The 27939-nt window shown below is 35.0% G+C and overlaps 1 protein-coding gene and 1 non-coding gene across 2 annotated transcripts; one reads left to right on the top strand and one right to left on the bottom strand.

Moving 5' to 3' along the window:
* Lactb2 (lactamase beta 2) lies at positions 1 to 27939 on the bottom strand. Its single transcript, XM_046460493.2, has 7 exons — positions 27728 to 27939; positions 22309 to 22472; positions 17163 to 17289; positions 7074 to 7252; positions 5066 to 5214; positions 1795 to 1876; positions 1 to 1070 (listed from the first exon to the last, which is right to left on the bottom strand). Exons 1-7 carry the CDS (start codon positions 27847 to 27849, stop codon positions 1027 to 1029), a joined length of 867 nt encoding a protein of 288 aa, XP_046316449.1. The 5' UTR covers positions 27850 to 27939; the 3' UTR covers positions 1 to 1026.
* LOC124103914 (small nucleolar RNA SNORA31) lies at positions 7889 to 7971 on the top strand. Its single transcript, XR_006855317.1, has one exon. It is a non-coding gene; the product is annotated as a small nucleolar RNA SNORA31 (small nucleolar RNA).

Here is a 27939-nt window from a genome sequence, read left to right as displayed (position 1 = left end):
TTAGGATTCAAGGTTATTTTAGTATTGAAATTTGTCAACATTATTAAGATTAAATAAGCACTGATGAGCTATCCTTTGAACCTAAAACTATTTAAGAATACTTCTTATATTAAAATAAAAAGCCCTGTATTATAATCTAATTTATAACCAACTTTTTGGTATATAATTCATATATACACTGATGACTATGGACAAACATTAAACTCAGAAAGTATGCTGCTTGCACTAATGGATAACAAAAACAAATTATTCATATAATCTTTAAGTTGGAAATTTAATAAATTTCAATTCCCCAAATTGACTTACGTGAATCACTTGTGGGATACCATTATAAGAAAATACATATGATACAAGCTACAGAACCAATACTTAATCATAATATAATTGATAGAAACGTGAAAACAAGCTGTTATCTATAGATAAGGACAAGCATTGAGGAAAAGGAAAGAATATATAGAAATCTGGACTGTTAACTGAAGCAGTTAGAGAAAATAGTATTACTGAAAACTGGTAATAGATAACTAATCTCCAAAAGTAATATCAGGTTTAAATTACCAAAATTTAAAATTCATTTTTTGTGGTACTGGGGATTGAACCCAGGAGCTCTACTACTGAGCCACATCCCAAGCTAGTTTTGGTTTTTATTTTGAGACAAGGTCTTGCAAAGTTGCCCATGAGGGCCTCAAACTTGTGATCCTCCCACCTTAGCCTCTTGAATTCCTAGAATTATAGGTGTGCATCACTATGCTTGGCTAAATTTTATTATTCTGAAAGTAGCCATTTTATTTAATTCACAGAAAACTGACAAACTCCTGGATTCTGAATTTTTGGTAAAATGTTAAAAGACCAAGGTTAAAAAACCTATACTATAGATATCAAATGCAATTTATGTATTTTAGAACAAACATATTGTTTTGAAGTGTATTTTTGAATTCTACAATCTATATTCTCTCCACATAACCCACATCTAAGAAAACATACCATCCTCTAAAAGCAAAACAAAACAGAACTTTCATCAATTTGAAACTAAAGTGCAGCTCTCCACTTCTTGTTAGGATCCGTGTTGCTAACTGTGGAAAGAAAATCAGGGTAAAAATTTAAGAAGGTAAGTAAATTCACTGAATTTTATTTGTGGCTTGAAAAAGCCCTCAATCTTAAGTAAGTTCATTGCTCAATATAAGTTTAAAATTTTGTTTTTAGTTGTAGATGGACATAATATCTTTACTTTATTTATATATTTTTATGTGGGGCTAAGGATCAAACCCAGTGCCTCACATGTGCTCGGCAAGTGCTCGATGCCCAAGCCCCTCAATATTCAGGCTTTGAAAATCTTTTGATTTTAAGGATTTAACTTCAGTAAAGATTATTGATTTGAGAACTTATCCTAACACTAGTAAACAATCACAGAATTACTACTATGGTATCTTTGAGTTCACTACATTCACTGTTGCTTAACCTTTCCCTGGTCCCCAATCTTCCACATGCAGAATTCTTTGTGGTCTTGGGGTTTGGGAGAAGAGAAGCTATCCTCTTGATGTACTACTACTCTTAAATGTCATTCTGATGGGTGAAGACTGGAACACTATGCGAGATTCTAATTCCTGTGGGAGCTTCTGGCTCCAATTTGTAGCCAACTTGCCATGTGTTGCCAACTTTCCTAGTGCCTTTCCACCTTAATATGTTATTCAAGGGAGAACCCTCATGGGTGCTGTTTTCCTAAAAGGAAACTAGTGCATCTGTAGAAATATGTTAAATGCAGATAGTAAAAAAGTTAAAATTTGGAAATATACTTACATATTTTCCCTTCTTTTTCTAGTTTTTTCAAATGAAGCAAGACGTTACGTTCAGCCATTTTATGTAAATTCTCAGGAATATTCTAAAAGAACAAGGGTGAAGGAAAAACTTTTTCTTTTTTTAAGAACACCTTTTTTTTGGAAAAATTTAAAGAAAAACAAAATACAACATAAAAAGTTTAAGTTAACACATTTTTACATAGTTATAACCTATAAAATTTCACTTTGTAAATGCCTTGCTTTAGGATACTATATTCCTATATATTTCTATGGATAAAATACACTAAGGCCTAATAGTAGCAGTGTCTGTTTTGTTCACTACTGAATTTCAGTGTTCAGCTTACTGACACAGTAGGTATTCATTTATATTTTATGAATGAAGGAATAAATAAATGCAAAAATTCTCAGTTTTTCGACAGTTGGCCCTATAGTTTATTTATTAGGTTACATGATAATATCTTTATTCTTTGTGACATAATTTTCCCTTATTTTTGCCAAAATAATATAATAATGACAACTGTTACTTGAATGAAAATCAAAGCAAATATTCTTTTTATTCTTTAGATACAGAATATAGTTCTGAAGCCAAGCTTCTTGTCTAAATTCACTCTCTCTATTTCTCAATTCCCTGAAAATATTTTGCCAAGATCATCAAATAACTTCAGTCAAAATGCAATGGATTCTTTGCATACTCTTTGTACCTGAAATCCATCAGCTACTCTCTCTCTTTTGACGATCTCTTTTCTCATTTATTCCACTGCTGTAATAATCAGTCTTCATCTTGGATATTTTTCCTTAGACTTCTCTGTAGTATTGATGTTTACAGTATGTTGTACCATGGGTTCTTTTCTCTTTCGTACTCATCAAATCACCACCCAACAATACAGGCACTGATTGGTCCCAATCTGAACATCTAACCTCTAACTCTCCGTGAGATCCAGTAACAGGTTATATATACCAATTTGAGTTTCTAGATTTCATCATGTGAGTTCCCTACCACAGATTAATAATTGATTATTCCCAGATTACTGGCTAAAGACCAAATTTGTTTAGCTGGCAATGAGCCAGATCTGATTGTACCTCCTTTTCCTGCCTCATTTCCTGGGACTCCTTTCCTATGCATCTATATATGTAACCTGTGCTTCAGTCATGTGGTTTCTTTTTGCGTTTTCAAACACATAATGATCTTTAACTGTGTTTGAATGCAACCTTCCCTCTGTCTAGAGTAACTTTTTCTCCTCTATCCTGATACAGAAAATGTGTGCACCTTCTTCAAGGTTCCATAAGTTTCTAAAGGTTTTCCAGACAAGCATCATTAACCCTGAATTTTCACTAGGTAGAAATGATTTTTATTTTTGTGCCTTGACAGATTTGGTATAGGACTTGGAGGAAGTGTGGTGTAGAAAAATACAAGATCTGAATATTCAAAAATGTCTAAAGTCTAAAACCTTTTGTGCATCCGCACTCAGAAAGTTTCAGATTTTGGAGCATTATTAGATTAGGGATGCTCAAGCTGTATAAAGCATTTAGGATAGTGTCCACGAGCATGCAGTCATGTCTCAATAAATGCACACTAACTATTATGATAAAGCCAGTATTTCGAGTACCTGTTGAACATGTGTGTCTTCACTAAACCACAAAATCCCTAGAGGTCAGGGATCCATAGTCTTCTTTGTATCTCTGCACTTCATATAAAAGTGTTCAACAAATGCTGAATGAATATGTCACTCTAGAATACCTAATGCCATCCTATAATCATAAGATGTTTAACACTCACACAGGGAATACACTTCTGAATACACCTCTGAATGCAGAATTGACATTTGTTTAGGTCAGGGCAATTTCTTGATAACTCATTTGTGAGGGTTACAAGTGTTTTTCTATCTGTACTTAGGTCAGAAAAAAAATAAAAAGAAAAAAAACCCCATCCTTTATGTACCTATATAGAGGTTACACTCTAGAATTATGAGGAAATGAACTGTTTCATACAATTTAAATATTTACATTACTCTTTTGCAAATTAGTATTTTTTCCCTGCAGTGCTGGGTGTAGAGTTCAGAGTTTAGTACATGCTAGGCAAATGCTCTATCAGTGAGCTCTACCCACAGCTCTAGACAATGACATTTAAAAAAAATCTTTAGCTGTTTTAATCATTATCCCTCTCTTTTAGAACAAAACATGATGAGTATGAACTGTTTCTTGATGACTTAAGACTATAGGGACATTAGGTCCTTCCCTAATTCTAAATGGCTCCAGATTACATTTCTAAACTTATCTTTAGTAACAATCTCATGTATTTTATGGCTGTATTTATTGTGGAAATAAAATTCAGGTAAAAAATTTTTTGTCTCTTTTTGGTACTGGGAATTGAACCCAGGGGTGCTTTACCACTGAGTTACACCCCTCAGTTTTTTATTTTTATTTTTTAATTTTGAGACAGGGTTTCATTAAGTTGCTTGGGGCCTTGTGAAGTTGTTAAGGTTGGTCTCAAACTTGTGATCCTCCTGCCTCAGCCTCCTGAGTTGCTGGGATTATAGGCATGCACCAAAGTATCCTGCAAACTCTGGTAATCTAACTCCAATGCCTATGTTCTTAACTGCTAAGCTATTTCTACCAACACAGCAGATATCTAAAGAACATTTGCTGAAAAACTAAAAACTATTTGATTGCCACATAATGCTATTTATTCAGTGATGGGCTCAGACATCACACTCGGAGGCATGGGGCTCTTTCACTATATATAAAATTATTCATATATTTTGATGGGTATTTTTTTCCATTGTCAGCCATTGCTACAACTTCTCACTGCTATTATCTCAATATCTGTCTCTAGCAGATCACCCCACCTCCTCTGTTGCCAGTCAGAACACCAAATGATAGCTAGAATAATACTTATCAATATAAAATGGATGCAATTTCTCCTGCAGAGAAAAGTATATAAAGTTTAATTAAGATGGCTCAATAAAGTGCTTTTTGTTCTCTATGGCCAGTTTTTTTTTGTTTGTTTGTTTGTTGGATGTTCTATTGCTCTCAAGTCTAGACAGGTGGCAGTACCTACAAAGTTAACAGACTTGTCCCGACCTGGGCTGTAGTAAATTTACCTACCATTTATAGTCCTTTTGTTTTTATTTTTTGCAGTGCTGGGTATAAAACTCAGGACTTCACACATTCTAGGCAAGCACTGGTATATCTCCAGCCCTATACAGTCTATTAAGTAGATTCTTTATTCTAATAAATTTGTTGTATGTACCAATAAGATAAATGAAAATTACCTTGTAGATAATTTTGACAAGATCAGTTACTGTAAATGCTTTTTCAAAATTATCACGAACTATTGTAAGAATTTGTTCTTCTCGTTTATTTCTGTGAGAAATATATTGTAGAATTGTAGCTTCAGCATTAGGGATTACTGGGCCATGTCCTGAATTAAAGTAATTATACAAATTACTCCACCATATAAAAAACATTAAGTACAACTGAAGTTACTTCATTCTATATAAAAATACTTCAGATGATATATTGGAAAAGCATACTAACTCTACAAATACATATTATTTGGAAAGCTCTACAAGTATAAGGTGTTAAAAATTATGTGCAATCCCAAACAGCCTTAGAGAATTATATCAAAATCTAATCTATTAGATATTATTAAAAATACAAAATAGATTTTAACAATAAAGTATAGCAACAAAAACAGCAACCATAATAACAACAAATGTAATATTTATAGAGTGCTCACTATGTGCCAGGCCCTGCTCTGCATGCTAAACATACATTATTTTTACAAGAACCCCATAAGGTAGGTATTTTTATTATCCCTTTGTGATAGCAGACACTGAGTCACAGGGAGGGTAGATAACCCACCCAGAATAAAAGAACTAAGAGAGGTGGAGCTGGGATTACGATTTGGTAGTTTTTAACCACTCTGTGCTCATAACCACTATGATAAGCTTACTTATAAAGAAAGACTTGTAAAAAGGGGGAATGTAAAAAGTGGATCAATGTAAGTGATCAATATCTATTAAAAGTTCACAAAACACTAGTAGCACTTTAAGAATATGTCTAGGCTAGTAATTTAGAAATTTTGACCATAAAAATTAAATCGTACTGAATTTTAAATAATACAAATTTAATGTGTTATACAAGTCTGTAAAAGAGATGTTTCAAATATTTGGGAACAAAACATCCAGAAGCAGGCTAACCTGCTATGATGTAAAGACTCCTGGGCTTTAGATAACAGACTATCACATATTAGCTGCATGACTGCAAGGAAGTGTCCAAATCTCTGTTTCCTCAGCATTGTAATGGGTATACCATTACCTACTCCAAACAGTTTTTGTGAGGATGATAGCTAGAAAGGCCTCTGCATTGAACCTGATGGGTAGCAAGCTTTATTATTTGGTAACTATGGTTACACAATATAATTTACCTGTGAACAATTGCTGTGCTAATAGGCCAGTTCACTGCACTTACTAAAGCAAACACTCTTAAAACCCTTTGTAGGCAACTTGGCTTCAATGTGAGTGTATCCAACATCTATTGTCTTCTCTTTAAAAATAGCTATGAAGTGTCTATTCATTTTAAATCATAACATTAATTTAAATGCCCATCTCCAGTGTATGTTTCCTATTCCCTCAGATTTAGGAATTAATGAGAGAATGTCAGCACACAGATCTTTCCATGGACATTTGGTTAGGAGCAAATTAGATGGACTTGGAAAATTAAGTAACCTAATCCACTTTTCCTTCTCAGCTTTCTTATTGGGTTGTGCCTTTCTTAGCTTTTAGGATTGGAGGAGAGATTCATATTGCAGAGCAGTGCAGTGATTTCTGAGACACTAACAAGAAGTTTCTTCTTTTGGAGAATGGAAATAAAAATACCATTTTACGGTTTCTACGGAAACTATTGATTTTTTAATATTGTGAGGTCAAATGTAATCCAAAGTTACAAAGCTACAATGTGATCCACAATAGAAATCAAATTAATAAAAATGATGGGAAGTTATGGGATAAAAAAATATTCCTTTTCTAACGTAAGCTTATTTTGTTTTTAATTAACAGTTCTATCAACAGCTGTGTAGATGCTGAAAAATAATTCTCATAGATTTTTAAGAGGTTATCAATGTAACTCTTGGCCTTGTCTTTAAATTTAACTATATGGCTAAATAAAACTTAGGAATATAATTTAAGGAAATAGTTTATATGTGTTTCTTCTATGCAAGCTAAAATGAGCCTTTATCATTTGGTAAGAACAACTTTCTAGGTTAAAAAAATTACCTACCTGGATATATAATACTGGCTTTGATTTTTAATAACTCTTTCAGGGAGTTCATATAATCATAGAGGTCTTCAAATATAGTTGTTCCTTCCCCAAGAATGCAATCTCCAGAAAAGAGGGCATTTTCCTCTTCTAAGAGTAGAGCCATATGATCATCAGTGTGGCCAGGTGTGTATATAACTCTTGTTGAAAAAAGAATAATAAATAATAAAATAACAAGTGTAAACTCCTGAGCTTAGACGAAATGCTGGGAACTCAATTATTCTCTGTCCTTACCTTTGTAAAAGATACAAATAAATGTAACAATGAATTAAAAAACTTATTTCTTGTGCCCACTGAAAATTATCAACAAATAATTCTTTATCTAAATCACATCTATGACTTTAAAGTGAAAATTTAATACTTTTCCCATATTTTTAAATTTTATAAATAATAAGTACAGATTATAACAAATTTGGAAAACAGAAAAATTAAGTACTTAAGGACATAAAAATCAGCAACATTTCTATTACTTTTGTTATTTAAAAACATAATTGTTTTTGACAACACGGTGATGCAGCCTTGCAATCCCAGCTACTCAGAAGGCTGAGGCAAGAGGAAGTACAGTGCTTCTGGGTTCAACTGCTGGGTAGGCACGTGGCATGTGTGCACACACCCCCCCCCCCCCAATACTCTGTTTGAATATGATTTTATAACATCTTTAAATATTTTTCAAAGACAAGTATTTAAGTGCTTTGCTAAGTAACCTGGAACAAAGTTACTCCATAAATGATAAACACCTTATTTTAGTAGTTTATAAAGATTTAAAAGAAACAATCTTTCATTAGGATGTAAAAGAAAATAATTCCTGTGTATTCTTTCTGCCTTTGTGGGTGCCCAGATGGAACTGAGATATACATCTGTAGGTTTAAAAAAAAATGACATTTTAAAAAAATCTATTTTTCTTTTTTTGGTTCCAGGGATTGAACCCTGGGGCACTTAGCTACTGAGCCACATCTCCAGCCCTTTTTTATTTATTTTTTCAATATTTATTTTTTAGTTGTAGCTGGACACAATACCTTTATTTATTTTTATGTGGTGCATGGAATATTTTTAATAATAGTCTCAATAATGGAATGGCCTCACATGTGCTAGACAAGCACTCTAATGCTGAGCCTCAACCCCAGCCCCTTCCCAGCCCTTTTTTTTATTTTGAGACAGGATATCAGTGAGTTTCTTAGGGCCTAGATGCTGAGGCTGGCCTTGAACTTATGATCCTTCCTCAGCCTCCTGAGCTGCTGGCATTTCAGGAGTACACCACCTCGCCTGGTTAATCTATTTTTTTCTAATTAAAAAATTTAAAAACAAAGCAGTTTGGATTGATTTCACTCTATAACATGCTTTTATTTTTTATTCTCTTTCAATTTTCAATTTTTTGTTTATAATCAATATAATTGATATTGTAATCAATACTTTTAAAGTTATGACAAATTCTTTATTTCAAGAATTCTTATTTATTTTATAACTATATCTACAAAAAACTCATTAAATAAAGAACTAAGTCTAAATAATTTGTTTACAAAAGCACATAACCCTTGATTTCTGTCACATAAAGATTTAATTCTTTGTACTAATATTTCTTCTGTATTCATCTTATACTTTGGATTATAATTCTTTTACATGGGTTTCACATTGTTTTCTTATTTATCATTGAACTTCACAAGGTTAAGTTCCTGAAGGGTTGTCTTGTTCTTAACTTTACATTCCCAGTTCTGGACACTTAGTGGAACCTAATTTATTTGCATTGCTTTCTATGTGTCGGGCACTGTCTTCAGGGATTGACAGATATTACACATTTAGTACTTACATTACTTTGGGGTGGGTACTTGTTATGGTTTGGATATAAAGTGTCTCCAAAAAGCTCTTATGTTAATGTAGGAATGTTCAGAGATGAAATGACTGGATTGCAAGAGTTGTAATCTAATCAGTCCATCTGACTTTGAATGGTCTTGGTGGTAACTGTAGGCAGGTAGGGTGTGGCTAGAGGAGGTAGGTCACTGGGATTCTGACCTGAAAGGGATCATCTTCTCTGAGTCCTGGTCACCATGAAGCGATCAGTGTTCCTTTACCATGCCCTTCTGCTCTAATGCCTCACCTTATGCCCAGAGCAATGGACTCAGCCAACCATGGACCAATTCTCTGGAACCATGAAATGAAATAAACTTTCCCTCCTTTAAGTAGTTCTGTTGGGTATTATGGTCACAGCTATGCAAAGCTGCCCAACACAGTACTAGCTACCTCTCAATTTATATTTTAGAAAAAATGAATCATAGGAGATAGCAAAAAATACTGATGGAGTATAGCTTAATTATATTTAGCTTAGGAAATTAATTATTAAGTGTGTGCTGCTGCTATTTTTTTTTTTTTTTGGTATGAGGGATTGGACTCAGAGGGGCTTAACTAATGAGCCACATCCTCAGAGTCTTACTAAGTTGTTTAGGGCCTCCTAAGTTGCTAAGGCTGGCTTTGAACTTGTGATTCTCCTGCCTCAACCTCCTGAGTGGTTGGGATTACAGGTGTGTGCCACTGTGCCCAGAAGAGTATTGCATATTTATGTGAATGGAATATTTTTAATAATAGTCTCAATAATGAAATATTTTTTGGGGAAAGGGTTAAAACAAGTGCCACATTTGTATTTAATACTTAGGAACTAAACACAGGTTTTTGATTAAAGATAGTAAACACCTGTTTTCTTTGTCCTAAAACACCAATAAAATTACCCTAAAGGAGTTTTTTTTTTTTTTTTAATGACATAAACCCACAAAAATGAGAAGAATGGGAGAGGCAACACATCATCAAATATTTAGAAGCTAAAAAGAAAGATGAGTGATAAGTGACTTATTCAGCCATGAGAAAACTGAAACCTAAACAGGCAGTGGTGAAAGCTGAGAAGCAATCAGATTTATGCTGCAGAATCCCCCAAAGTCTAAGGATTTGGGACATAAGGTATCTGGAAGCTTGTCATGCTTGTCATTCATGAAGCCCTAGGTTCAATCCCCAGAACTGAACAAAAACAACACCCCTCTCCTCAAACCCAGAAATAACAACCACCCCTCTCTCACAAATAGATCTTCAGATTCTCTTCTTTGAACAGTGAGACAAATGTCTCACTCCTTTTAAGGGAAAGACAGCAGATTTATTTGAAGAAGAGAAAACAGGCACAGATGGAGGTAGTGACAATATACTAAAAAATAAATTACTTCAAATACAGGTAAATTTTCAAGATGACTTTCAACACTAGTTTTCATAGTGCTAGCAGTAAGGTCTTTCCCCTACATGAAATTAGAAGAGTCTTCTAAGTTACTTCACAAGCTCAGGAGTAAAGACTCTAAGGTAACAATGCTGGAAGTTTCTCAACTAAACAGTTCATCCAGATTACCTTACAGTGAGGCTCAAAATCCACAAAAGCCTCTCTTCTCAGAGGTCCCAAATAGCTCTATAGTTTCTATCAGATGACAATCTGTAAACATCAGAGGATAATCAGGATTTCTAGAATCTAAGGAAAGCCTCTTACATGGAAGACAGTGAATAAAAATAAGCAAAGAAATTTAGAGACAAAAGAATTATGAGAAAATCTTTCAAAACAGACAGACAAACAAAAACATCAAACCTCACAGATTATAAAGTCCTCAGTGTGGTAAAAGAACAAGAAACAAGATAGGTTAGCATACAATAAGCATTTAGGGAACAAAAAATTTCATTGAAAATTAAAAATTTGAGAACAGAAATGAATGAAAATATAGGATTAGGAGATAAAATTGATGCAGATATAGTTGATATAGTAAAAAGGCAAAAAGAAGGAAAACAGAAAAAACATGTTAGATGATGAGTGCAGAAATTCTAACAAAATAGAAGTTTTAAGTAAATGAAAGCAAATGAAAAAGAACAAAACAGATGAGAAAATAAACAACAAGCAATTTCAAGAAAAAATTCTAGGACTGAAGAACAGACTGAAAAGGCTTATCAAGGATTGACGAAGACACTTTTACGTGGCCAAAACTTTGTTCAGGCTCCTTTCAGTTTTTCTGATTATAGGGTGTAGAATATTCTACTCCAAAATATGCCACCTTGTCATACTGAGTATTTTAAGCTGAAGGAATCTGAGAAAACTGAAAAAGCATGAAATTCTGTCTGACTTCCCTGCTGTTGTCCCTTGAAGTAGGTCATAAAACAGAATTCTGACCTTCCTCCAAAATAGGTCACAAGTCCCTCATATGAGAGATGCCTTCTCCATATCCTGATGAAGGAACATCTTTATTTTTGAAGACACAGAGAAGAATATGAAAAATTGGTTTTGCTAAGTTCCCTTAGACCATACCGCCTTTGTCCAATCATGCTTCTTCATGACTATCTACTTCACCAAACTTAGCATAAAAATGCACAGGTTTTCAAGTTTCTTTTGGTCTTCATTTTGAAGACTCCTATGCCATATAAAGCTTAATAAAGTCATATGCTTTTTTCTCTATTAATTTGTATTTGCTAGTTCTATTTTCAGATCTAGCTGGGGGACCTTAAGAAGGGAAAGGAGTGCTTACCTCTCTGTCCTAATTTGAGCAAGAATCTTGCTAAGTCAGTTTAAGGAAAACCTCCTACCCTTGTTATCTGACTGCCATCAATATCTTATCACCCTATTGCCTTTAGCAATAATCCAATCTAGTTGGTTTAGGCAGAAATCCCTTTCCCATTTCTACTGTAATTTTCCATCCACTCAGCCCTACCCTGCTCCTTCATTATAAATCACTACTTGATCTTGTTGGAGTTACTGTCGTGTCTAATCCCTCTAACACACAGCAAGATTCCATTGCAATGGCCCCTGTATCTATTGCCATGGGCCCCCTTTAATAAAGTCTGTAAGTCTGTCTATGTCATCAGCAAGTATCAAGAATAGTTTTCTCCTTAAGAGGTCCCAGAACCATAAACTTGAGACATATAACTTCAGAAATTTCAGAAAAAAAAAATGGACAAGGAGAAAAAACAAAAACTACATGATAAAAAAATCAGATTTAGATTTTTCAACTGCAGTGTTGAAACTAGAATGAAATAACATCCTATGTACAAAATGGAGAAGGGAAAAGTTTCAATTCATGTTTTATACCCAGAAAATATAAATTTAAAAAATTAAATTCATTTCTCAACTGATGCATCAAAATATTTATGGGGTACCTACCATGTGAGGTTTTGATACATGTATACAGTATATAAGGTTTAAATCAGGTTAAACTTATCTATATCCTTAAACCTTTATCAAGTCCTTATGATAAAGACAATTAAAATCCTTTCTTTCAGCTGTTTAAAATATATAGTATATGATCATTATCTATGGTCACCTTATTCTGCAACAGCACAGCAGAACTACTTATTCCCATCTAACTGTAACTTAGTACCCATACAGCAAACCTTAAGTTAGATTTTAAAAAGACACATTCACCAACTGCAAGGGAGGCTGAGGCAGGAGGATCACAAGTTTAAAGCCAGCCTGGGCAACCTAAGGACCTTGTCTCAAAAGGGCTGAGGATGTAGCTCAGTGGTAGAGCACTTGCTATGAGGCCTGGGTTCAGTGCCAGAAAAAAACAGTAACAACAACAAATTAAAGTCTCAAGTCTCTTTCTATCCTTTCTCAGGAAACTTTCAGAGTGGGGTTTCCAAATAGAGGGGGTATAGAAATTTATTGATTATAGGAAATAGGTGATCCCGCATTAAAATTTATTGGTTATGGTAAATACAGAGGCAAAGAAAAGCACTCCCTAAGAATGAAAGGAACTCTGATGATAGCTGCACCAGACTTGGAGGAAAACCAGTTCACACTGGAAAGGGCAGAGGGGAAGCTGCTTCTTGGAAGATGAAACTGAGAGAATCCCTGATACATTTAAACATCCTGAGAAAAGGTTTATATAATCAGATTTGAATTAGTGATAAGTGCATAGAAAACTATGCAAATAAAACAAAGTAATAACCATAGGGAAAACAGAAAAAATAAACATAGTTTACTATATGTTTCAGCTGTATAATAGTCATAATATGTAATCATAATGCCTATAGTCATAATAATGTAATCATTGAATATATGAATCCCCTTCTTCTTTCCTTCTGCCCCTCTTTTTGATTCTCTCTGGAGATCCTTGACTACTACCCAATTCACTAATATTGTTATAAAAATATTAGCTAAAATATTAACAGAATAAAAAACACATTCAAAAATAATAATATCATGACAAAATAAAGATCCCTGAAAATAATAAAATTATAAGATCCCTGAAAATAATAAAATTATGGTGAAAACTAATAAGCTTGTTTCCATATGCTTTGAAAATGACATTTAACAAAAGTCAGTTCTTATTAATTTTTTTAAATATTTTTTTTTTAGTTGTTGAATAAGCTATTTTATTTATTTATTTATATGTGGTGCTGAGAATTGAACCCAGTGTCTCACACATGCTAGGTAAGTGCTCTACCACTGAGCCACAACCCCAGCCCCACTCTTACTAATTAATAAGTGAAATGACTACAACTTAGAGGAGTTTCTTCTTTGCCAAAAGAAAAATTAATCAAACATTTAATATTAAATGTTGAAATAGTAAAGTTTTTTAAAAAATCTGTTAAAAACATGATAGAGTTTAAGAATACAAAATATTAATTAGTGGGGAACAATTATTATTATTGTTTTTGGTACTGGGGATTAAACCCAGGGGTACTTTACCACTAATCTATGTCCCCAGCCCTTTTTATTTTGAGAAAGAGTCTCACTAAATTGCTTAGCCTCTTTAAATCGCTGAGGCTGGCCTCAAACTTATGATCCTCCTGCTTCAGCCTACCAAGTTACTGGGATTACAGGCATGTGTCACTGTGCTTGGCAGGAACAATTATTTTTGAAAGATCAAAGCCTGACCTTTAATAACCATTAGGCTTTTCTGATTTCTAAGTGTATGCTTCACATATTGCAGATAATTATAATATTATACTTGCTTCAATGGTGAGGTATTAAAGAGCTGTTTGAAATAATTTGTGTGATTAAACTTTCAACCACCTGATAATAGAAGCATTCAATGTTATATGAAAATAATTCCAGGAGGTCGTTTTCCATTTAACAAAAGTCAGTTCTTATTATACTATAAAACTTTGTCAGTGCGTGAGTGTGTATCATCTCTTATGGACAATTTCTGAATACACAGAATGCATTAATAAGCAGAACTCCATTCCTTTTAATTTGTAAAAACTCACTTGGAGCGCTACTCTGTTTTCGTCTGCAAACTGTCTTATATGTCAACACACTTGCAATACTTTCTTTATTATTACTCACCTATACCACACCAGAACTCAGCAGTTTTTTTTTTATTTTCTAAGTCGAAGGCAGTAAGGTATCTTAATCTAGGGGACTGGAAATTCTAAGTCACTTGTGTGGTTAATGTCTTAATTTGCATAAAACTGTGTTAAAATTCAACTCACACAAACAGGAGGAGAAAAGGAAATGACATCAGAGGTGCTTTGCTAATCAGAAGAAATGTAGCTGTATTGTTCCCATTCATCAGTTATAAAGTCCACTCTTCTGGACAGAGTGGACTTTATAAGGATGGCACTCAAGACAGTCATCTGGTCAACTTTTCTTTAAGAAATTAAATTTAGTTTTTTAGAAAATTCCTCATAGTGATATCCAGAGTCAAATTTTTGCCCCCCCCCCCAAAAAAAAAAAAAAATTCTAGCTTTCTACTTTTTACTACAAAAGTTCTTGGTGAATATTATCTGTGTCCTCTTGTTTTTTTTTACAAAGTTGGCATGTAGGCAAGATTAATTGGACAATGAGTACTTGAAGACTTATGCACATTTTTAACCATCTATTTATGGAACTTTTGCTTAAGAACAAATCTTCAGGCAAATACTGAAAACAACTGGGTTTTACTGACTATAAAAATGGAAATTTGAAACCACAGTCATCAAGCTTTATTATAATTGGAAATGTATATTTTAAGAAAAGATTTACCAAGTCATTTTTAAAGAATGCGAATGCTATTTATTTTTGATTCTTTGTGTTGTTTTCTTCCAATCTTAAAATAGATTTCTACATTTAATTTGTACTAACCATATATTTAAAAACATCTATTTAATGAAATTATACAATATTGAGATTTGCTCTACAAGTCCAAGGTAGTATTCAACTAAGGGGGAGATAGTGATAGGATGCTAGCCTGAGGGAGACTTTTGGGGCACTAATACTGTTCTGTTTCTTCATCTGGTGCTGCTCATATGGCTTGTTCAGTTTGTAAGAAGTCATCATATTATACATTTAGGATATGAACATTTTTCTGTTTACAGATAATACTTTAATAGAAAGTTTTAAAAAAATGTGGTCCTGCTTACTTTGGTAGTAGTTAACTTGCAAGGGCTGAATATTCTTAATATATAAGATTTGATATAGATCTAATATCTATATTCTGTAATGGGTGATAACCAGTACTACTATTCCCAAACCTTTGAGACAGAAGACTCAGTGAACCCTTTGCTGTCTCCACCTCTTTCACTAGCTGGCCCAGGGCCAGTGTGCTATGAACGAAATTCAGTATTGTTCAGAATGCTTTCTGAAGAAGTAGTAATGTTTATTCTCCTCTGATATCATGAGAAAAATTATATGAGAGCCGGGTACAGTGGCCCACGCCTGTAATCCCACTGACTAGGGAGGCTGACAGGAGGATTGCGAGTTCAAAGTCAGCCTCAGCAATGGCGAGGTGCTAAGCAACTCAGTGAGACCCTGTCTCTATAAAAGTTACAAAAAGGGCTGGGGATGTGGCTCAGTGGTCGAGTGCCCCTGAGTTCAATCCCTGGTACCAAAAAAAAAAAAAAAAAAAAAAAAAAAAAATTATATGAGATGCCAGTGTATTTTAACGACAATACTTTAGGACAACTGCCCAGTAATTAGCTGGTGTGTAAGTTATACCGTGATTTTGTAAATCACTAGTATAGTGGAAAAAGGTTTTGGCTTGAAAGTAGACACAGATACCCATCACTTTAATTTTTTTCTTATTCAACTGTTCATCTATTTGTCTCTTTATAGACATTTACTACATGTAGGATGAATGTTCAGTGCCTTGTATGTGACAGGGATTGCGATTAAAGGAAGAATCTGGTATCTGCCTAGGTTGGAGAATAGCTAGCTACTAACCAAAGCCGTTTCTTCTTTTTCCTGGACATGCAGTTGAACTAAATTTCCCAGCTTACCTATGGTTAGGGGTGGCATATGACTGAATTTACAGCCTATGCAACAGAAGGCCTGGTCCATAAAAACCTATTACATAAAAACCTATACAATATCCCTCTGTGCTCTTTTCCATTTGTTGAATTGATTGATAGGAAGAAAAAGCATAAAACATTAATAATGGACATGAAGAAGGAATAGCACTGACAAATATTTTTGAGACAAAAACTAACTTGATTAGATGTGGAAGGTGATTGCGGGAGTACAGGAATGGTAAAGGTGAATAGTAGTTACAGATTAAAGGTAATACTGAAGTGAATATTTCAGAAGAAGGGGTAAAGTCTCAAGTACAGAGAAAAGTAGATGTTTGGAGGTCAGAAGGTCAGTATAGATTGCAGGGGATAGAAGAGACCATGATTAGTTCAGTCATAAAATTATTCAGTTTGAAATACCTTTCTGAATCCCTCATGCAGGTCATGAGGGATTACAGATCTGGCCTAAAATGTACTTATTGTAGGTACGGGTCATCTTTTCAAAGTAAGAACAAGGAAAGTCCTGAATTGAAGTACAAGTAGATCATTAAGCCACCCTAAGAAGAAACTATTGGCTCTTAAAATTTAAATATTTATGTAGAAAAAAATGGTAGGATTCAAACAAATAAAAAGGATATACAGAGGGAAGTCTTCCTGTATTGGTTTCTCCAGCATCCATTCCCCCCACTACCCCCAGGATACCTCAAGTTACCAGATGTTTTTTGTATCTTTCCTGAGACAGTCTTTGAACATGCAAGCAAATAAACCTAAATCTGCCTTCCCTTCTTTATCACACATACACCCCCACCCCATCTTTCCCAAGGGACATTAACTTACCTTAGAGTGGCTCCCTCAGTCTTAATCACATCTCCATCTTTCAGATAAACATATTGTTGCTCTCCATTTCCTATAATTTCTTTTCTGTGAGGATTCCGTGGGAGTTTTTTAATACAATAGGTAGTTTCTAGCCACAAAACATATAAATATATTAGGTCATACTTTAAATGATTTAGGCTTTTAAGAGATCAACTTTAATACAGCTTATAATTGTGAATGACTACATAAAATACTCACATTAAGACAACAGAAATATGGGATGAGTTGTAGCTTATCCCTCTGGATGTAACTATTTAATATAATTTAATGAAAGAGCTTTTTATTCTTCCATGCACCTCTCATGGAAGCCTGTGTGATTTTTCTAGTCATTCCATATAAAAGTTTGAAAGTAGTTCTTCATAATCTTAGTTAGCTTTAACATTAGGACAGGTGTTAAAAGAGTAATAATACAGAACCCAAGAACTATCTCTATCTAGGTGCCTACCTACAGTAAAGAAGTCATGACTAGCAGTGGTACATGCTTGTAATCCAAGCAGCTTGGGAGACTGAGGCAGGAGGATCACAAGTTCAAAACCAGCCTTAGCAACTTAGGGAGGTGCTAAGAACTCAGCGAGACTCTTGTCTATAAATAAAATATTAACAAGGGTTGGGGGATGTGCTGTTATGATCCATGCCATGAGTATTGAAAGGGAACTCCAAACCTGAGGCTAAGTAAGTTCAGCACAAACTACTACTCACTGATATAAAGAAAATCAAGCTATAGTTGAGTGCCAATTATCTATGTATAGTGAATACAAGCACCACGACATCAAAGGATTTAAAAACTGTCATAGTGGGGGGAAATGAAACTTAGAAACAAAGACCTATACACAATGCCATTTCTTGAATGCTAAAAGGACAATTCAACTAGTAAGAGCAACAGAGCAGGTCACGGTGGTGCAGGTCTGCAATCTCAGCTACTGGGAAGCTTAGGGAGGAGAACTGTCAAATTCAAGGCTAGCAAGACCTTGTCTCAAAAAATAAGATAGAGCTGGGGATATAGCTTAGTGGTAGAGTACTCCTAAGTTCAATCCCTTGTACCACCAAAATAAATGAATAAACAAAATTAAAAAGAAAAGAAACGCAATAGGAGTCCAGAGAAAAGAAAAAATAGGAAAGGATTCACATACATGATGGAACTTAGGGTATGATTTACATGATAAGTAAGATGTATAAGAAAGACATGGAGGAATGGAGAACAGCATTAGTAATGGCATAGGAATGAGAATGAGCATGGCATACCTGTGACAACATAATGCTACCAACTTGTCTAATGGAAAACACTGGGTGGAAGAGTGGAGAAAGTGGGCTAGGTAAGATGAGCTCGATTATGGAGGGCCTTAGACTGCCTTTCTTTTCACACAATGGAGGGATTTAAATTTTACCAAGTGTGGCCATTCCACACTTTCAGGAAGACAACGAGATGGTGTTAACAGGTGGGGCAATATGGCAGTTGTAAGTGGGGAGAATGGAAGGGTGAAATCTGACAGAACCAAGAGGGGATGACTGCAATAACCCACATCGAAGATAATGAATATTAAGGTGGTAGAACTGAAAACACATGAGGGAGAAAAAGACATCCCAAAGAAAAACCAACAAGGCATAGAAATCTGGCCAGTATGGAGTATAAAAGAGATAGAAACACTAAAAAAAATAATAACAAACAGCACCTTCCCCTTCCAACCTCAAATTCCATTATTTTGTATCTTGGAGGTTGAAGCAAAAAACCAAACCAAACCAAACCAAACCAACCAACCAACCAACCAACCTGATCTGGAAACTGATACTGCATAATAAATTAGGATGGTGAGGCTTGTTTTGTTTTTTAATTTGCCTAATTAGAACTTCAGTAAAGTAGAGATTTGTTTCTAGTTATAAGACTTTGGTTGACAATCTTCATAAAAAAATCACAACTATTTTAAAATTACAAAACAATCCATACTATAACTTTGTATCAATTTTCAAATATATAAATTTTCAATATACATATAAATTTTCAATATACATAAAAGAAAACAAATATCTTATTCACAATAACCATTTACAAGAATGGACAAACATGCTGAAAACAATCATATAACATTTCTTATAATTACTTTATTGAGATATAATTCACATACTATAAAATCTGTCCTTTTAAAGTATACAACTCAGTAGGTTTTAACTATAGTCAAAGAATTGTGCAACTATCACCACTATCTAATTTTTGAAGCTCCCAAGAGAAATTCTGAACTCAATGATAATCACTCCCTGCTCATTCCCTTCTAGCCTTTGGCAACCACTCATCTACTTTCTGTCTCTATTATATAGCTCAGTCATTTGTTAAGGTTTGCATAATGGTTTATAATATTATTGGAAATGCTTATCATTTAAGCTAGTACAAATGTGATATTGTCAATGTATAATAATTTCTAATAAAAACATTCTAATTGAATAGCATAGATGCAAACATTTGAATCCTTGGGCTTAGTTGTGAAATATGTGGCAGAGACTCAATTTTACTTGGAAAATAATTAAAAATTATCAGATAACAAAATATATTTTAAAGATTTATTCTAAAACCAAACCAAAATATGTAAGCTGTGTGGGATTACAGAGTTTGCATGCCTAGCAAAATTATGGCTTTCTGTAAGCCGCTAAGAGTTCCCAAATAAGCAGATTGCTTTCAAGTCTTTGTATCTTCCCACAGAAATCTTGTAAATGGCATTTGTATTTTGGGGGTGGCCTATAAAAATATTGTAGCACTGAAAGCTATTTGAATCCTTTCTACTCTACCAATAATTAAACAAAATTGCAAAGAAGTATGGAACAAAGTAACAAAAGTAAAACAAAATGAGACCATAATGCTAATGATAAAGGATTTTGAGAATGAAGAAATAACATGGAACTGTTGGGGGAAGATTCTGGAAGGCACCTCTGTACGATTTTAATGCCCAGCATCCCAAGGTCCTCAGCAGCTTGTCTAGCTTCAATAAAGTCCAGAAACAAAGACAACAAGTCACTTCTCAATGTATTAAAATTTCAGTGGCTATAAAAAGCAGTGTCAATTTCTCCTTTAGATTCTTTACATCAATTGAATAGGTAATATACTACCTAGGTATATTAAATATTAGGTATGTCTACATTACTATAGGTAATCTAATAGTTAATATTTTGTATGGAACCCAAAACTTTAAATTTAAAGAAAATAGGTCTCACTAACAGGAGAATGAATAAATAAATTATAGTGTATTTATACATGAGACTATTACTTGACAATGGGTGAATTGTCTAGAGAAGGAAAATTCATTAGGCTAAAAAATTATGTTTTTTTTTTTTTTTTTAGCATCCCCTTGGGTTGGACAAAATGAGGAAAGATGACAAAAACATTAGGTTAATTTTTTTTTTTTTTGTACTGGGGATTGAACTCAGAGGTGTTTAACCACTGAGCCACACCCCCCAACCTGTTTTAATATTTTATTTAGAGACAGGGTTTTGCTGAGTTGCTTATGGTTTCACTGAATTGCTGAGGCTGGCTTTGAACTCTTTTTTTTAAAAATTTTTTTTAAGGAGAGAGAGAATTTATTTTTAATATTTATTTTTTAGTTCTCGGCAGACACAACATCTTTTGTTTGTATGTGGTGCTGAGGATCGAATCCTGGGCCGCACGCATGCCAGGCGAGCGCGCTACCGCTTGAGCCATATCCCCAGCCCGGCTTTGAACTCTTGATCCTCCTGTCTCAGCCTTCCTAGCCCCTGGGATTACAGGCTGTGCCATGGCACCCAGCAGAAAGGTTTTTTTTTTTTTTTTTTTAATAACTGACAGCTTGTGATAATGGGTGCAGTAGCTGAGACTATTTTGGTCTTAACTATAGTCTCAAGGCCTAAAAAAGGCTTGCAAATATTGTAAAATGCTAGTTTAACGCACATGCACATCCTTGTGTGGATTAAAGTCCTTGACCTCTTGGCTAATGCCTTGAATATGCCAAGCATACTCCTATTCCAGTCTCTTTGCTCCTGCAATGACCTTAGTCTGGCATGCAATCCTCTCAGGAGCTCACCCCTTCTTCTTACCCCCTCTTGGATAATAGCCACTGCTTCTTCCCCTTCACTTTTTCCCTTTTCTCTTTGCATAACTTTATTTTTTCCCCCAATTCCCATTACTTTCTCCAGTACAGGCTAAGTATACCCTATTTGAAATGCTTGGGACCAGAAGTGTGTAAGATTTTGGATTTTTAGAATATTTGCAAATACATAATGAGGTATCTTGAGAATGATCCCAAGTTTAACACCAAATTCATTTATGCTTGGTATATATTGTCTACCCAAAGCCTATACAACATTTTTAGAGTGCTTATGTTTTGACTGTGACCTATCATGAGGTCAGGCAGGAAATTTCCAACTGTGGAATCATGCTGGTGCTTAAGAAGTTTTGTATTGTGGGATATTTTGGATTTTTGGACTAGGGAAGCTCATCTTGCAGAATGAAAGCTTTCTGAGAGCAGAGTCTATTTTCTTCACTGCTATACTCTCTTGAGCCAAAAACAGTACCTGATACATTGCAGTCACTGGAATACTTGTTGAATGAATAAATAGAAGTATGTGGTGGTAGGATGACAAAATAAGGACAGAGTTGGCAAACAGGTTTCAGGAAGAGAGAAATTCAATGATACTTTGTCTGAATTTCAGTTTGTATTAGTAGTTGCTTTGGAATCAATTGTTATGGAAACCCTGATATCATCTGTTTAGAACATGGACAAAAGCAGCATCTTACTCACAGTACCCACATGAAATGTTGAGCAGGGTGCTTGGCACACAGAAAATGCTCAATAGTTATTAGTTATTAAGTCTGAGGCAGTAAAGGTCACAAACGACTAAATTAAAACTGTCCATTATCACAGAGAAAAAGGGGAAGGTAAGAGGGAGAAGAGGATTTAGAAATAGAAATCAGGACTGTTCCTGTCCTTTTTTTGTTAAAGCTGGGAACAGTATTTAAGTCACAAAAATAGTACTTTTTTAAAAGTGCCATTTAAATAAAAGGTATTTAGTGAATGGTCTATACCTTACATTATAAATGATTCCCAAACATAATTTTCTTCAATGTGTATTGTAAATATTTTCTGTTTACCATTTTCGATGTTTTTACAAATATCTTTTATGCCTCCAGAATGATCAACATGCCAATGAGTCACTATGATTTCTTGGATTGCTGTATTAAATTCAGCCAGAGCTTGCTTTAAACAGCTGATGTATTCTGGAATTGAGGGCTCTCCAGTGTCAATGAGGATTCTCCTGAAAATTAAGGGGAAGATAATCATGCAATTGGAACAAAGGGTTAATGTTAGCATATTTCTCACACAGATAATTTATATTAAATTTAAGAAACTCTGTAACAGTTTCTTTCAACATGCTTGGAAACCAGTTACATGTTACTTCAGCTTAACTATAGTGATAGTACTGTAAGTTCTTTGAAACAAATTATATCTAATGGAAGACTATACAAGGAATAACAGCAGTAATCTTGAATACTTACATAGTAACTGTTCCCACTGTATTCTTCCTAATGGCTATTCAAGGCAGGCATTTCATATACTCAGAAGTTAAGTTACTTCCTCAGTGTTACTCCACAAATAAATGACAGAATCGGCATTCAAACCCTGATGCCAATATATGTTTACATCTACTTAGCCTTCCAGATCTTTTACAAAGCCCTCAAAATTCCTCACGGATATGAATTTGATTCAACAGCAATTCCAAAGAAACCTGGTCTTCTTCATGAGATACCTAACTTAACACTGAAGTTTTACAATTGTACTCTTACATGTGAAAAAGGATATAAGAAAGCATAGGGGAAGGTCTGAACTGTTATACTTCATTACTAAGACAATCCCATTAGTTATATACATATATTTTCGTTTGTGGTTTTGAGCCTTTCTTATACTTTGTTTTCTTTCCTTGCTATTTTATGGAATACCCTTTCTCTCTATTTTCCTGAACAAAAGAAATCTGTGATATTTTCCTTAAGAACGAACCAATTCACAAATTTAACCCAAGCAGTTTCAACAGTAATCCTCACACCTATTTAAGCCAAGATATTAGTCTTGATGAAAATTCTGAGTCATTCATTACTTTATCAGAAACTGTTCACAGATTACCGACAACTTGCCATGTCTTTATTTCTTGCAGAAATCAAGAAAAACAACCTTGCTTACTTTCTAGAGAAGTTGGGAACAGGGAGGTGTGTATGACCAAAAACAAACAATAAAGTAACAGGTGACAGAAAAACATTTTACAGATAATTAAAATCCAATTCAAACTGGCCTTATACAAAGTTACAGTTGGATAGGAACAAGAAGTTCTAGTATGCTATTGCACAGTAGGGTACTATATATAACAATATCTCATACATTTCAAAAAGGCAGAAAATATTTTGAAAAGTTTTCACCATTTAAAGAAATTATGTTTGAGTAGATAAAATGTAGTCTGATTTGAACATTATGCAACATATATGTGTATAAAAACACGTATATATGATATCCCATTAATATGTACAATTTGTGATTTTATTAATGAATAAACACAAACTTTAGAAAAGGTCCCTCATTGGGGAGGAAGGCAGTGGGCCACAATTTATATCCTAAGTTCTGTAAAGCAGTGAATCAACTTTAGAAATACAGTTTGAACTGCCTGCTCTGGAGATGGGTACCACATGTTACACAGGTCTGAGGGAACATTGGAAGATCCTCTTGGTAGTGAAAGGAAGAGATGGTAATAAGGAAGAGATGGTTTAAAGACCTTTCAGAAGGCACAATTAATTTTTTTTTTTTTTAACAGTGAGATTTGGAAGGGAAGGGAAAGACAGATCAGATCATTTTGAGTTTCTGGGTGGGATGATTGACGTACTGTTAACAAAGACTGGAAACACTGGAGGGAATAAATCTAAGATGAGTCTGAACTGGGTCACAGTGGATTTTGATAGTATTTGTAGTTACCTTCCCTTGCTTTTTCTCCATAGCAATTATAATCATGTAACATGTATTTACATGCTTATTTACTTATTGTCTATCTCCATACTCTTTACCACTCTACAAATGTAATCCCATGAGGCAGGGACCTCGTCTATCTGGTTGAAGTGATTTATGGATTTATTTGTACATCTACAACACACTATGCGATGCTTGTCCATGTGTACATTTAGTCATACTACATTAAAAATACATAAAACTATAATACGATACTTCCTTATAATATTCTCTTACCTATAATCCTAGATTTTGGCTCTATGAATTTGGGGTTCTTTGGTGTTTATCCCAAATTCTTTATGCCCCTTAATTAGTGTCACTTGGGTTATTTTGGAGGTCTTCTGGCCCTTGAGAGGAATCCTTCCATGCTTCAGATCAAGACTTCTCAAATCTTTTTAAACCACAAAGTCCCCTAATTGTTATTATTTAAATCATTGGCTTCCCTTCCTCCCAAGAAACTCTATTTTGAAATATCTGGCAACTGAAAATCTGATCATACAGATAATATCTTATGCTGACACAGTAATTTAAACCATTTAGAGCTTTTATGTTTATTATATTTTGATCCTTAGATCAACTCTAGGTAGGGATTATTTTATTTATAGAAAAAGAAACTAGTCTTCAGAAAACAATTTGCTCTAGGTCTTACAGTCACAAGAGGCAGTGCTAGGAGGCACAAATGTTCTAGTACAAGTTTTAGTGACTTCTTCAGAACTAGGACCCTATTTCCTCTTGGACAGAAGGTGACTGTTTAGGAAAGCACCTAGAATCACTTCTCATGTGGCAAAAATAAAACTTCAGTTCTAGACTAGAACACAAAGTTGTTTCCTCCTTAAATATTTATCTCATCTGTAAAGCCTATGAAGTGTTATTGCAGATGATTAGATAGTATCATTTCTATGTGAGTTGGTTGCTTTTATTCTTCATGGTCACAGGTAATATACCTGTCTCAGGAGTTCATCCTGCAAATGCAAGTAATACTGATAAAAGGCCTAATAGAAGAGTGTAAACGAATCTATACAGGTCTATGACTGATTTATTCACTAGGGCTCAGTGCCTGACATGTAGTAGGCACGTAATAATAAGCTGCTACATAAAGAAAAAATTCTTTAACTGATGGCAAGTTAGTGGAATTAAATATTTCCTTATAGGTATTTTATATCAATATTAAGCTATCAACTGGTCTCCGTCAATATGCTGTCATTAGCTCTTCTCTGAATATCTACTATGAAACCAGTGTTATAAGAAAAACAGAAGTGATAAATACTTAATGTTGTTTTCCACATTAGTATTTTTTTTTTTTGATGTTCATAGGTTTCACTGAATCCTCAAACCATACCTATGAGGCAGGTACTATATAGCCCTCATTGTATAGGTAAGGAATGTGAAACTTAAGAGAGGTAGCTGTCTTGTTGAAAGTCACACAGCTAGTTGGGTGCAGTGGTGCACACCTGTAATCCCAATGGTTCAAGAGGATGAGGCAGGAGGATCCAGAGTTCATAGCCAGCCTCAGCAATAGCGAGGCACTAAGCAACTCAGTGAGACCTTGTCTCTATATAAAATACCAAAAAAAAAAAAAAAGGGCTGGAGATGTGGCTCAGTGGTTAAGTGCCCCTGGTTACCCCCCTTACCCCCCCCCCCCCCGAAAAAAAAAAAAGTCACACAGCTAGTAAATGGAGGTAGGATAATAATCTAGGTAACCAAAGTCCAAAGTAGTAACTCTACTTTTCTGGACTGCTTTTTCTATTATAAGGTACAATATACGACATCACAGTATGTAGTTTTGACAGAAAATGTTCAAATTGCAACTATCAGGGATTCTTGAGAAGAGAAGGAAAATTGGGCAATCATTTGTTGATTCAAGTGCTTATTGAGCACCTATAATACTAAGTATCACAGCAGGTCTATTAGTGCTTCAGTGAAATTCATTTAACATCCATGGGCTGATCAGAATGAGGAAGACAAGCTAAAATTGTGGTTATCCAGAAGTCCTAGAATAATAGTAAAAATTTAATAGAAAATTTAAAGAATGGTTATTCATTTGGCAAACATTTACTGTAGTACCTCTACTATACAAGGCTCTATGCTAGGTGCTGACGATACAGTGATTAATGTCTTCACTGAATTTATGTTCTGTTGAGCTAAGGGTCATGAAAAGTATGGAATGCTAAAACAGTGTACTACTTAGTCCAAAGGGTCAGGGAAGGTTTCCCTGAGGAACTATTTCAAATGTACTCTAAAGGATGAGTAAAGATTGTGAGTTGAAGAAGGGAGGAATGAGTTGGAGACAGAGAAGGAGGTGTGACCAGAAGCTCAGTGGCAGAAATGATACAGCTTTGCTGAACTACTGCAGAAAGAGGAGCATAGCCTACTTGAGGTCTGAGATGAGCCTAATGAGATGGGAGACAGAATACTTAAGATGTTTCAATTCTCTCTCTTTTTTGGTTTGATACTAGGGACTGAACCCAGGGTCACTCTACCAGAGTGAGATTCTAGTTTGTAAAGATACATAGGTACTTTTCACACAACATGGGCTTTAAATAGCCAATTTGTTCAGCTCATTTTTTAAAGAGAACCGGCCATCTGGGTGGGAGGAAAGTGAGTTGAGTTGAACTGAGACCGTTCATCTAACTCCAACATGGTATTCTATGAGTCTTTCTAGAGTAATTTTGCCTATGCAATTTTCATCCTACGTACTGACTTTAGAACCAATTTAAGATGACATGCTGAGACGGGAATGCCTGTGGACTATCTGGGCTTAGGGACTGCTTAATTTTTTGCCCTCCTAGATACTGGAGTTTGCCTAAGTAAAGGTCTTGTATATACTTGATCCTGCCAGTTTACTCTGGACTTAACCTCTGGCCTACTTAATTGCAAGTACTCTCAGTCCTTCCTATTCTGCAGCTTCTAAAATTCTTAGTTACCGAAAAAAGAGTGAAATGTAGTAGATACTTCAAAGGAAAACTCAAAGACCTATACTGGTCACAACTATAATAAAAATCAAAATTACTTACGATCAGTTTCTCCTTCCCAAGAGCCAGGGTTTTTTTTTTTTTTTTTACAGATTCAAGTAAGTTGGAAGCAAGAAAATCCTGCCCTCTGCTGCTGAATTAAGGAAGTGGCCTCAACATAATTGCTTTTGGGAAACTGTACTCTGGTCAAAACGCCAAGGGACTTTGGTAGTATAAACGCTTTCTTGGAGTCTTACCTCCATAACAGCTTAAACACGAACTCTGGCATTCAACATTAAGCAAAGTAAATAGGGTTTCAAAGCTTAAGTTTTTTTTTTTTTTAAATTTTATTTTTTTCACGACTTCTGCCTCGGTTAGAGAGGGTACCACCGGGGTGGTTGTAATTCAGAACTCTGGGGTCCTGGCATGTGCACGAGGGCCTGATTGGGGTTGCCCTTCCCGGGACTAGAAGCTGCGCTCCCGCAATCTCTCTCCGGGGCGAGCAGTCGTCGCAGCCTCAGCTCCGCGGTCCCGCGGGCGAGTGTACGTTGTGGGGGAGGGGAGAGACGTTTACCTGGAGCCGGTCCCCACCAGGTAGGTGTTGGTGCCTTGCAGGGTCATGGGACCCGGGTTACAGCCCAACACGCGTACTACCCGACTGGACAGCCGCTCGATGCGCTGCAGCGTGACAGACATCTTGAGTTCCGGCGGCCACCGGGCCCGTAGCGTGTTAGGCAACCAGAGCGAGGAACTAAAACGCCATCCGGATGGGCGGGGACAACAATC

This window comes from Marmota monax, unplaced genomic scaffold (assembly GCF_021218885.2).
Source record: "Marmota monax isolate L192 unplaced genomic scaffold, Marmota_monax_Labrador192_F-V1.1 WCK01_AAM20220418_F8-fsc00063, whole genome shotgun sequence".
Lineage (NCBI taxonomy): Eukaryota > Metazoa > Chordata > Mammalia > Rodentia > Sciuridae > Marmota > Marmota monax.
This window is presented reverse-complemented; position numbering and strand designations above follow the sequence as displayed.

Bases quoted from the DNA above. Each gene is read 5' to 3' on its own strand.
- Lactb2 (XM_046460493.2), bottom strand. From the start codon at position 27,849: ATGTCTGTCACGCTGCAGCGCATCGAGCGGCTGTCCAGTCGGGTAGTA. The intron at 22,473-27,727 runs GTAAACGTCTCT...CTTAATTTTCAG, and splicing joins CTGGTGGGGACCGGCTCCAG to GAGAATCCTCATTGACACTG. The intron at 1,877-5,065 runs GTAATTTTCATT...TTGTTCTTTTAG, and splicing joins TTGTCAAAATTATCTACAAG to AATATTCCTGAGAATTTACA.